The sequence below is a fragment of the Lactuca sativa genome, chromosome 5 (assembly GCF_002870075.4).
Source record: "Lactuca sativa cultivar Salinas chromosome 5, Lsat_Salinas_v11, whole genome shotgun sequence".
Taxonomy (NCBI): Eukaryota; Viridiplantae; Streptophyta; class Magnoliopsida; order Asterales; family Asteraceae; genus Lactuca; species Lactuca sativa.
The window spans coordinates 311983433-311996386 of NC_056627.2; the positions used below are offsets into that span (position 1 = coordinate 311983433).

The following is a 12954-nucleotide window of genomic DNA, read 5'->3' on the forward strand; positions in this document are numbered from 1 at the left end:
CGTGTCCACTAACTCTCTTAGACCCTCTCTTGGCACGTTGACTCGACGAGTTCCACCTGGCATGAATCGCGGGGCCACCCCAACTCAACTCGCTGAGTCTCAAGAACAACTCGGCGAGTTCCAACTTGAACTCAGTCCCCCTGACTCTCCCTGACTCGCCGAGTCATTCCCCAAACTCGACAAGTCCACTCACTGAGTGATTAACGGGTAACCTTCATATTACTCGTCGAGTCTGTTCTTCAGACTCGGCGAGTTCATGCCATGCACAAACTCAATACAACTTCTGAGGTCAGATCTGTTCCATATAATCATAGATCTGGCCTCCCCAAGCATGATAATCACGTAAAGTTCGGACCTTGACACACATCTCATCTAAATGGTCCAAAATGGTGACTTAGCCCCAAAAATGACATTCCTAGCCCATGGCTCCCAAAAGGACTCATAACGCTCCAAGTGTTAAGGCCTTTGGACATCTTTGGGTCCAGATCCAGAACACAAACTCGAGAAGGAACCAAATGCTCTACATAAACCACCTCTAAAAGGGTTAGAAAACCTTAACTCAAAGGATCAACATCAAAACTGAAGAAGGTCCGAGAATAATACCTCAATACAATCTCTATGAGCTCAAAAACCACCAAAATCGCACCTCCTTCAGCCTCCTCTTGCCTTGAACACTTCCTTCTTGCAAAAACACCCACAAAAGTTCAAGATTGGCCTCTCCTTCCTCACAAACGCTCTAGATCTCTTTAGGGTTTCTCTCTGGGGGTTGGTGGCCGCAAATGACGGCCATAAGGCCCTTTAAATAGGTCTCAAACCCTGGAAATTAGGGTTTCATTAAACAACGTGGACTCTCCGAGTCCACTCGAGAATTCGCCGAGTCCAGCTGTGAACTCGCATACGAATCCGCGACCATACTCGGCGAGTTTAGACGCCAACTCGCCGAGTCCCCCCCACAATATCTAAAAATAAAAGAACAAAACATAATACCTGGGAACCCGGATGTTACAGATTTGGTCCCTTTGGTTTTCACAATTACTCACTCTAGGTCCAACCTGTGAAAATTTTACATTAATAGTCATTATGGATAGCAAAATAACAAGTTTGGTCCAATCAAATGTGAAACTTCCTCTTTTATGCTATAAAATGACAATTTTACTCCATTTTTTATTATAAATTATATATTATTTGTTTTTAAAAATAGTTATTATCTTTATTTTTGTTTTTTTATTTAACTATTTTACATACAAACATTTCAGGATACAATTTTAAAAAGAAAAAAGTGAGTTGCTAATTTCACAAGTACTTAATTTTCATTTTCTAACGATGTTAGTCATAAAGACCTTCGATGTAATGTTTCAGCTTTCAAGGATCAACCAGTTAAAAATTTCTTAGGACTCACGGTGGTTTTCACCAACTAGACCATTTATGTAATTTTATCTTTAGAAAAAGGACTATATTACATTAGATTTTATGCATGAATTACAATCTTGGTCCCTATTAGTTTGTTTTTTTTTTTTTTTTTTTTTTTTTTTTTTTTCAAACGAATGATTATACTTTTGGTTCGTATATATATTTAATGTTAATCTATAGTTTTGGTCTCTATGATCTATGATTTCTATTGTTCTCTGTATTAGGTATAAGTTTTAAATTTTTTACAAGATGGTTAAATTATAGTTTTGGTCCCTTTGGTTTGCATAGTTATGCATTTTAAGTCCTAACTTTAACTTTTTTGCATCAATAGTCATTATGGTTGGAAAAAAGTACAAACGACGTTTGAAAAATACGTCTTATCTATATTTTTGTTTTTTCTAATTATTCTACATATACATATTTCAATATACAGTTGATTTATTAGTATCTAGTTAATAAACCCGTCACTGTCCATCACTCCATCACTGCTCGTTACAATAATTTCAAAGAAAAAATTATTATTATAATTAAACGGAAAGATAAGAACACGAGCAATGCAGTAAATAGTGACTAATCAAGTGCGTGGCCTTATACGACAGCTTAACTATCTCCCCAATTGCCGCGTCATCTTACCCGGCTGTTTTACGTGTCAGTCCTTCATTCATCTGCCTCTTCACTACTTCAAACCTATATATACAACAGCTCAGATGACCAACACATAGTACGAAAGTATCATTATCATTCCACTATAATAAACGATAAAACTAAAGTTTGAAGTTTAGAGAGTCGAGAAGAAACTGAAAGAATGGCATCAGCTCAAGAGAGAAGGTCGGACTTGGACGCCAAGGCCAAAGAAGGGGAGACCGTCGTGCCTGGTGGCACAGGGGGCAAAAGCCTGGAAGCACAAGAGCATCTTGCTGAAGGTTTCTAGTTCTTTACTTTTTGGTTTCCGTTTCTTGTATGCTTCGGATATTTATATTATATGATTCTTTTCAAGCTGCTTACTTTTGATGATGTGTTGAAATTACATTTAGGAAGGAGCAAGGGAGGGCAGACTCGAAAGGAGCAGCTGGGGACCGAAGGGTACAAGGAGATGGGCACCAAGGGCGGTGAGACTCGGAAGGAGCAGCTGGGGACCGAAGGGTACAAGGAGATGGGCAGCAAGGGAGGCGAGGCTCGGAAGGAGCAGCTGGGCACCGAAGGGTACAAGGAGATGGGAAGTAAGGGTGGGGAGACTCGTAAGGAGCAGATGGGGAGTGAAGGGTACCATGAAATGGGACGTAAAGGTGGTCTGAGTACTAAAGACAAGTCTAGTCAAGAGCGTGTTGAGGAAGAAGGTATCGAGATCGATGAGTCCAAATATCGAACCAAGACCTGAGCATATATAGCAGTGTGTGCTCATGACGTGCATTATATGTCCAACAGTAGTACTAGCAGTGTGTGCTTATGACAAGTATTATATATGTATCCAGTAGTAGTAGTTTTTGTAAATATGCTGGGTTCGGGTGGTTTTGGTGTAGAAGGAAGGTATTAGGTTTTGCACGGTGTACCTTTTTGATGATGTTGGTAGGTGGTGCACTTGTAGTGTTCAACTAATGAAATATCGGATATGTTTATGTACATGTTTTTGATAAGAATGCAGGCTTTTATCAGCTATGTTCGTCAGCGGCTACCAAATTTTTTATATAAATGTAAATAAAGAGATGCATACACATAGTAAGATTTAACTTCTTTCCAAATTAATATAGCAAACAGGGGAACAAATTAACGAGTCACAGACTCGGTTGCGGGCACAAAACACTGGTCGGCACGTGAGTTATGCTCACAAGTGTAGTCTTCAGAAAATATTTACGACGCTATTATACTTCTATGAATATTTACCACACCATAGATAGAAAGTTTTTTCATGTTTTCCTCGTCGAAAAACTGAACCAAAACATCGCAAATTGAAACCAACAGACGCTCGTCTTTTTTTCATTTTCATTGCAATTGTACGTTCTTCCTTTCTCGTTTTCAATCCAATTGTTTATTATTCCGGTCCTTAATCATGTCACCGTTCATAAAATCATCTTTCTTATGGATGATAATCTTCTAATTATCGCGCGAGTACTTGTAATACAGACGCTACATTGTAATACATGAATACAGACACTACAACGATACATTGAGGTGGCAAATGGTCAGTGAGTGAGGCTATGCTTGCTCATAATTTCTCTCATTCCTTCTTTTCTTTGTATCTCTTTTCTTCCCCCCACTTACTATCAACTGTGGTCCGTGAGTGAGGCTATGATCTCTCAGTAGTGGAACACTATTTTTTAAGATGATGAGAACCTAGTGGAGTGATATTTGCTTATCTGGCCATCTAATGTGCATGATGTATCTTAGACTTGAGGCGCAAAATCTGATGAGATGGATATATCTTTAATATCCTTTAATATCCGGGAGTCTATGGAGGACCAACATGTAATTTTGTACGAAAATACTCATCAAAGTAATCGTGAAAGATGTCCACAAGTTAAAGCTCCGTTGGAACAAAGTGAATTCAATGCACTGCGACAACATTATTTTATATTTCACATATTTTTTGGACACCATTATTTTATATTTCACATATTTTTTCCTAATGCAGTGAGTTCTACTACAAAGTCCTATGAAAGATATTTAAATGATTATTTAAGAATAAAAAGAAGTTTTTCTTTTCCATTCGATTCAACACACTCAATTTGCAGTATGAATCAGTTTACGGCTTCAAGGAGTCGAATGCATGATTTTTGGATAAAACCAGATGTTAAGACGACCATAGAGAGGTCACGATGACAAGTGATTAAATGAAAAACGTTGATTTAACTGAGCTCACGACATGAGCCATATGGGCTCACGACGTGAGATGTGCTGCAGCCTAAGCTCATGATTTTTAGGGTTTCATTTCGTATTTAAACCCTATAAACCTCATTTTAGGGTTCATTTACAACTTCCTTTGTCCTCGAGTATAGTAAAACCCTAACCCTAGCTTCTCCTTGTGATTCTTGAGTTTTTGGTGGCCTTAAGAAGAAGAGATCACCATTGGAGCATAGATTCAGCTTGAAAGCTTCATTTGCATCTTCCAGCAACATCTTTAGACCATTATCAGTAACCAAGATTCAAGCTTTGAGATTTCTTGTTGCTAGATCTAGGATTTTATGCATAATTGCCCATGGTTAGATGAGTTAGAGTGTTGAGACTCCATAAAGTTGGCAATTTTATATATCCTTAGAGTCCTTTGGTGATTCTATGTGATGGATCTAAGTTTGGGTAATGTTTGAGATCATGCTTGAGTTTTGACCTTATTTTTCTTCATGAATGCCCTAATTTGAGCTCAAGTATTGAATTGGACATGAAAGACCTTAAAGCATCGGTTTTTATGGTCTTTGGGGCATTAGGAAGCCTTCTGGAGAAGAAGGATTAAAGACTTAATGGATTAAGGAGTTTATTCATCAAAAATTTCATTCAGACAAATCTCATGACGCGAGAATATATATCCGTCACGTCATGAGGATCAAGGAGTTTCAATTATTTTGTCCTTTAGTAGCTCACGACGTGAGCATTAGATGGTCACGTTGTGAGGGACAGTTGACAGTTGACTTTCGTTGACCGTTGACAGTTGACTTTTTGTCTAGTTTGACTTTGCATGTTCCTTGTTTGTTGTGGCTCTAGAGTAGGATCATTTGTTCGGGTGGCTATCTCACCTCTGTTTACTTATGGTTACACAATGGAGGTTAGTGGGTAGCGGAGCACTGTACTGTGAGGGGTCTAGTAGGCGGTAGTGAGTTGTATGATTGATAATCGCCAGTATTATGTGCCTACTTGATCCTTGATTGTATATATGTCGACATATGGTAGTAGATGAGGTTGAGAGAGTCCTGTTGTGTGTTGTTGGCCAAGATACCAGGTGCGGGCCGACTATAAATTGTAGGTATGAAGGCTCGAGAGGAGCGGTTGGGTTGAGGCGGCAAGCCAACAAACACGGGGCATTCCAATCGGGAGGCTGTAGGCCGGGGGTATTCCAGTCCGATGATGTAACTTCCCAAAAATTAAGAGTAAAATTTTTATTTTAAAAACACTTAAACTATACAATTGTGATGTTCTAAATCCAGTTACAATAATTAAATCATTTTTTCATCAGAGTAAAAGTCATAAATAGCCAATGCGGAAAACGTTGGGCGATGATGTGCAGTCACGCCAGGCTCTTTCCTTTGCAACCGTATGTACCTGAAACTATAAACACATAACCGTAAGCACAAAGCTTAGTGAGTTCCCCAAAATACCACTTACCATACATATTGTAGGAGCCCATTTTGATGATTGGCTTGTGCGGAATAATAAGATCTTGAGATTTAACGATGCCAAAAATATGAGAACACAATGAGATGAGTAATCCAATAATTTTACTTGAAAGAAAGAGTTACAATATGAAAATGAAAAACAATTCGTGGGAGAGATTACAACACACTCTCTCTAACTAGAGGACTAAATTTTTGGTACACACATAATACATGACCACTCCCTCTCTATTTATAGAGATAAGTAACTTACATACAATAAAAAGAATAAAATAACCTAACTTATCACTCATTATTTGTAGATCATTTCCCTACTCCAACAATCTCTCCCTAAATGCTCGCAAATGATGAAGGATACAAATACATTGATAAAATGCTAAAATACACAATAACCAACTAGAAAGTGTGGTAATAAAAATGAAACCTAATAAGAACCAAATGATAAATGTGTCTGAAACTCTAAAGTGTGTGATTTCTGATGTTGGCCATGAATCTCTAATCAGTAAAGGTCTCCGGCTTCAAGGTCACCACTTTTGAGCCAGAAAAATAAGATCTAAATCTTCAAACTCATCAAAAGCACAATGATTAAGTTGAAAATCCAATCAGAAAATACTTTGACTTCAAGAAGTCTGAAACATCTTTAGTTCTCGAATCATAATACAACCAAAATTCTTCAAAAGAATAACCTGCTAAAAAATATGAAACATTCTGATGTAGAGTGAGAATAATAAATAATCTGAATCCGAGAAACATCTAGTGGAGCCAAAATTTTGATCAAGATGACCAAAAATGAGTGTCACGTCGCATCACTAAATAAATCATCGTCTTCATTAGTCTCGAAAATCCAAGCTCAAACAATCAAAAAATCATATCCGGATGATAATTAACATAATATTCTCTCCCTATTTTTGATAAACAATGACCAGATATAAAAAATAAATAAATCAATTTGGATGGAGAGTGTCAGTTACCAAGAGCTTCACATGATCTCCCTAGATGTATGAAGGGTCTCGATAAAACATGAGAATGAGAGTAAAATAAATACTCTCCGATCATCTATAGCCGGTTGATTTTGTCGCTAAAAACTGTCTAAACAAGTACCGAAGTAACAAATAAGAACTCTACATGAAAAATCTCTGCTCTGCTGAAAAATACTGATGTACCCAAACTGTAGTGCCGGAACTCCTGAAGTGGTCTTCAATAAATAAAGTCCACATGCTCACGATACATGGTTCGTCAATTGAAGATCAAGGGCGATAAGTCATAAAAAATCCCATAAAGCGAAGGTTGCGAAGCGACTTTGTTGATCAAATGCAATTGCGGTGCAATCCTCGCGAAGAAAAATATGATGTCCGACTGTGGTATGGAGGATAACTTGTCCATAGACACTGATCCAAGGACTGCTAGTCGAAAGACCTTGATTAAAGGGCAATTCTCATGGAACGAATAATAAAATTCTTCCAATATAATCAACAAGAAATAATCCATTGTGATGGTCAAAGCTTAAATAAATATCCAATAATAATCTCTTTCGTGAAGACAATAAATCGAGTATTGTAAAAATTATTCTTCACAAAAGGGCTTCTGATCATGGGTTGTGGTGGTGGAAAATTGGTGTTAAAAAAATTGGTTAAAAAATAATTGGTGTTAAAAAATGAGTAAAAAAAAATAATGGGTGTTAAACAAAATAAATGGGCTAAAAAAATTGGCTAAAAATGGTTAATATATGAGAGGAGTATACGATGAGGAGTTAGGAAGGTTGAGGGGGCTGAAGGGCAAGGAGGAGAGGGATGCCGAGGAGGGGAGGGCTGAGGTGAAACATCCAAAAATTATGACCCAAAAATTTCATTTTTGATTTAAGTAAAAACAGTATTCCAAAACATTTTTCATACAACCCAATGAAATAAATATGTCAAACATCATGAAAATAAGAGTATGTCCTATAAATAGAATCCATATGGTGTGTGTGATGCAGTCAACCCAAGCTCTTCCCCTTTGAACCGGAAGTACCTAAAACATAAACTAAAACAGTAAGCACAAAGCTTAGTGAGTTCCTAAAATACCACATACCATACATATCATATAACGGGCCCCGCCCACACTCGCATAACAGGCCCCGCCCACACTCGAATAACGGGCCCCACCCATACTCGAATAATATTGAGATACAAGCCCCGCTCACACTCAAATAACGGCCCCACCCACTAAACATACATATACAGGCACATACAAGTATTACACAGACAACAAGTATAACAACATAACCAAACAAAGGTCGACCTTGGTGCCTTAGACCCGCTAAACCCAGTGAGGAAACTCACCTCGTACTAATGAATCCCGTGGATAATCTTTGGTTGCTGGCTGACCGATCCTTGAACTATCATTATTAAACAACACCCAATCAACATTTGGGTCTCAAACCATGACCATAAATCCATTATTAGGGTAAATGACCAATTTACCCCTAATCTAGTTTGACCAAGACGTAGGCCCAAACCTAATAATCCAAAAGACCCAGATAACAATAAACTACTCAAGGCCCAATTTTCCAAATCGGGCCTAAACCCATTGAAGGTCTTTCCAACATAACTATCAGCCCAAAACCTGATGGCCCAACAGGGCCCATGACAACTAAGCCCAAAAGACGGACCACACCGAAGCCCATCATGCTAAACCCCTCCTGACTGAGTACGTAGAGCGTACTTAGTTGTACGCTAAGTGTACATGCATTTTGGCTTGTACGTTGCGCGTATAGACTTGTACTCCCGGCGTACTCCTCCAATAAGCCCATTATCGACATTAAGCACTTAATGTTCAAGATCAGGAGTCCAAACCATAGATCTACTTCTTAAAGAACGTCTAGACCCATAAAGTCATTGACTTGATGACTTTACATGCCTCAAAAGAATCCAACATCAACTTAAAGCATTAAAATTTCACCAAATGGACACCAAATCATACATAGGGGTAGGGGTGAGCAAAAACCGCACCACAACTAAAATTAACTGCAAAAACCGCAACCGCAATAAAAACCGATGGTGAGGTTTTTTATTTTTTAAAAACCACAAATTTGCGGTGCGGTGCAGTTATTAGTTTTCAAAAATCGCAAAAAATCCGCACCGCACCGCATATATTATATACAACTTTTTTTATTAATTATTAATATATTAAATATTAAAAATAAGACAAGTTTCATGAATGAAAGATGAATAAAATACTAGAAGACAAAAGTATGGTTTTTTGTTATGTTTAACATTGAAAAATGATGAAATTAGACGGTTTTAAGAAATTTATTGTTAATTACTATTGATTTGACGTTTTTAAGATATTAATTGTTTGTGATTTAAGTTAATTGTCTTATACATTATGGTTTTTTTATTATTACAAGTAATATATTTGAACTATTAAAACCATTTGAGCTCTAAACTGTGGTTAAAACCATACAAAATAACCATACCAAATCCATGCAGTTAATAACCGCAACACAGAAAAAACAAAACCGCACCGCAAAAATAGCCGCCTAACCGCACCGCAAAAATAACCGCACCAAGCGGTTTTGAAAATGGATTAACCGCATTTGCGGTTAGTGGTGAGGTTTTGGCTAATAACCGCACCGAACCGCACCGCGCTCACCCCTACATAGGGGATTCCAAACCCTAAAGGAGGCAACTTTATGCATCTAGAGTGGTATCAAGCCACTAGATCTCATCCTTGGGACCAAAATAAACCAAAACTCATACATGCTAGATCTAAGACATCAACGATCAATTTCATAGCTTTTTACCTCAAACAAGATGGAAATGAAGCTCATAATCCAGATCCATAAGCTCTTCCTTGATCCCCATCCTTGCACCAAACTTCATCTTCTTGGAAATGGACCAAACACACCAAAAACGGACACCATGAGCTCAAAATACCTTCATGAAGGTTAAAGGACGATTTCTAGGGTTTTGGGGTTTGGGGGTTGGTAAAGAGGCCATCCTTAAGTACTAAATGTGTTTATATAGGGTCCAATACCAAATATTAGGGTTTCATAACTCCCCTCGTACGCCCCGCATACTTCCTCGTACAAACATCGTACGAGGCTTCGCATTCCCAATCAGCCTTCGCATTACGCCCAACGTAATCCATACTAAGCCTTGCGTACCCTCCTACGCCACAGTATGCCTTGCGTACTTGCTAGGTATGCCCCGCGTACTAGAGCTTCCCCTCAAACCCTTAAGCATTCCAAAGACCATAACTTCTTCGTTATAAACCCGATTCCGACGATCCTTATATCCATGAAAAGGTAACTAGAAGCTCTACGCTTTAGCCAACCCATGCCTGCCTTACCATATCCCGAAAAAACATCCATTTTCCATAGAAGCCTGAGATGACAAATTACTAAAATACCCTTTAACTCCAAAACATAAACGGAATACCCGGATCATCCAATAGACATCATCTACTTCCAAAATGAGCCCAAAACTAACTTCTTCAAGGATCCTAAGCCTGCTAATACCCAATCCTTGATCACCACCTCGAGATAAAAATGATATGAATCAGGGTGTTACAACTTTCCCCCACTTAAATTAGATTTCGTCCCGACAAGCCAAACAACCTGCGTAACACGGCCACAACCTTGAGCATACCAACGCTTTCCCAAGGAAACCGAAACCAACCCTCGCAGGGCTCTCCAACCCGCAGATGAATGAATCTTTTCACCACCTGAAAATAATCCTTTGCAAAATAACCACATCAACACAAATTGTGACCTGAAGTATCGAGATGGTCTGACTCCCTTACAGACCGCTCATACAGGTCCATTGCGAAATCCATCCCACTTAATTTCCCAACTAACTACTCCACTTTAGATACTTGAGATTCCCATAAGAAAACATAATCGCAGACCAATCATCCCCGTAGCACACTTATACTTGACAATGGCTCAGATAATCCTTCAAGTAGGAGACTCATCCTTACAACGGTTAAACTTAGACGAGAGCTGCATAACAGGATCAAATAATCTACTCTAAGATTATTCAATCCTAACTGCAAGTGACCCAACATCTCCTGCAAATAACAAGTTACTCCACACACACAAGTTCCAAATCAATAATACTGCCTTAACATATCTTGATTCCCTTCACAAATAGAACCAATCCACGACACAACCACAATGGTTGATCTACCATCTAAACTAAATCCATTCATTACCCTTAAAACCTTTGATCGATAACCTCAGCATATAGATACCCCGATGCTCAACACACGGAAACAAAATTCTATACAAAATACTCGCGATACCCGACTCAAGATCTTAATTAGAACCCAACCCGATATTCAACTCATAAACCAAGATCCACGGATCTGTACTTTCATTTCACCCAAGACTTTATGATAACAAGAACCCCTTGCTAGACCGCATTATAAAGGTTTCCAAACCATCATTGAGACTACCCGTCCCGCACCTGGTCCAACCACCAGGTTCCCAAGAGTCCAAATAACAAGGCAACCCAACGTATAAACTCCTCTACATCCCACACTGACCACCTACTTAATCCTAGCCACTCAAGATCCAATACCTTGACCCAACGGTCGCTACCAAGTCCCACCTGTATTGCTCTAACCGCACAGGCCTCACCCATGAGTCCCACCCATATAGAGCTACACAAACCCGACTCTGCCTTGGACCCCCAATGGTCTTCAATCTAACACAGAGAAATACTCCTCGACAATCCTGACCGATGTGCCCAAGGCACGAACTGATTTGTCCCATTTACTATACAACTAAAAATACATAGAACCAAAGCTATCGTTACCACATAATCATGCAACATAAACACATAACATATATTAACATATTACATACCCTTGGCAACTAGCCTTTCCTAGTTACCCTGCCATTGACTACTTCTCAATTAAATCCTTTGTTGGTCAATCATACATAATCCTGATAACTTTCCTTCCCCGGTCACCCAAGCCAAACATATCTCTTAACAGTATCATATGATCACATGCAACACCCCACCGGTCCAACTTGACATGACACCAAGTGTCTTACACTGAACATGCATAACAAGGAGTTAACCAAATCCACTAACACACTTGTACTCTAACAACAATCTTATCCTACCATGTAAAGGATATACAATGGGATATGTGGCATAGTGAGAAACTCACCTGAACTGATGAAACATCCCAAAAATACAGTTCCAAATTTTCGTTTTAAATCATTTAAGAAGAACCATATTTGTCAAACATCATAATAACAAAATGTGACATCCCCAAAATCTCGGCCAGAAAAGACCGATTTTCATTTATGCTTTTAAATAATTTCAGAGTAAATCCTTTTGATTTGAAAGAGTTGCGGAATTTGTTCCCAAAACAAAACATGATAAAATAATATTTATCAAAGCATTTCATCAAGAGATGCATTTCATTATATAATCAAAACTCGGGATGTCATGTTCCGATACAGACCATAAAGCATAAACGATAAACATTACAAGTCATTCAACAAATATATACATATACAGACTTGTAAACAAAACAACAAGATGATCCATCCATCTTACGCCCTTGTGCCACTTCCTGTAATACAAATAAAACTGAGTGGGTCAGGCTTGGGAGCCTGGTGAGCATATAGGGTTTTCAACCCACAATAAATAGTTATATTTAATTTCACCAACCAATCACTATCCCGATTACCCATTCCCGTTATCCTCACTTTACGTCCCTAAAACAACATCTATCTCAAGGGACCTAATCTAGGATTTTCATTGGGACGGACATCACTGCGAAGGGGTTTCCTCAACAATAGATATCCTAAAGGCAACCATGAGGGGGATAGAGTACACCGGTGAACACATCGTTCACAACACCTACAGGTTATGAACCTGCTAGCGTTCCACTGGACTGTCTAGAATGAGTCCGTGGTCGTTATCCATACTCCGCTGAATAACTAGATCAACAACAACAACAACAACATCGAGGCCTCTCATCTGTTTATTACACACCAACTATCTACCCATGTTCTACCCAACATAATAGTAGATAAGAATATATTTTCATACATAGTTTAAAACCTATATATCATTTTCATTCAATATATATATTCCATATAACAGATGAGGCATACCACATAACACGTATTTCATAGAAAGCAATTCAGATCTATGAGATGGAATAAAGTGAATATCCATTCACGCATACAATCACAAAATATACACATAGCAAGTATATC

The 12954-nt window shown here is 38.5% G+C and overlaps 1 protein-coding gene across 1 annotated transcript; it reads left to right on the forward strand.

Annotated features, from left to right (window-relative positions):
- The first annotated feature begins 2117 nt into the window (after nt 1–2117).
- On the forward strand, nt 2118–3030 carry LOC111890710 (late embryogenesis abundant protein B19.4). The gene is made up of 2 exons (XM_023886791.2): nt 2118–2333; nt 2445–3030. The coding sequence occupies exons 1-2, from the start codon at nt 2216–2218 to the stop codon at nt 2786–2788; spliced, it is 462 nt and encodes a 153-aa protein (XP_023742559.1). The 5' UTR covers nt 2118–2215; the 3' UTR covers nt 2789–3030.
- The last annotated feature ends 9924 nt before the right edge of the window (nt 3031–12954 follow it).

What these genes read in the sequence shown, in the direction of transcription:
- LOC111890710 (XM_023886791.2), top strand. Translation starts at nt 2,216, where the DNA reads ATGGCATCAGCTCAAGAGAGAAGGTCGGACTTGGACGCCAAGGCCAAA. An exon ending in ACAAGAGCATCTTGCTGAAG is followed by an intron (nt 2,334 to 2,444) that starts GTTTCTAGTTCT and finishes AATTACATTTAG; the next exon opens with GAAGGAGCAAGGGAGGGCAG.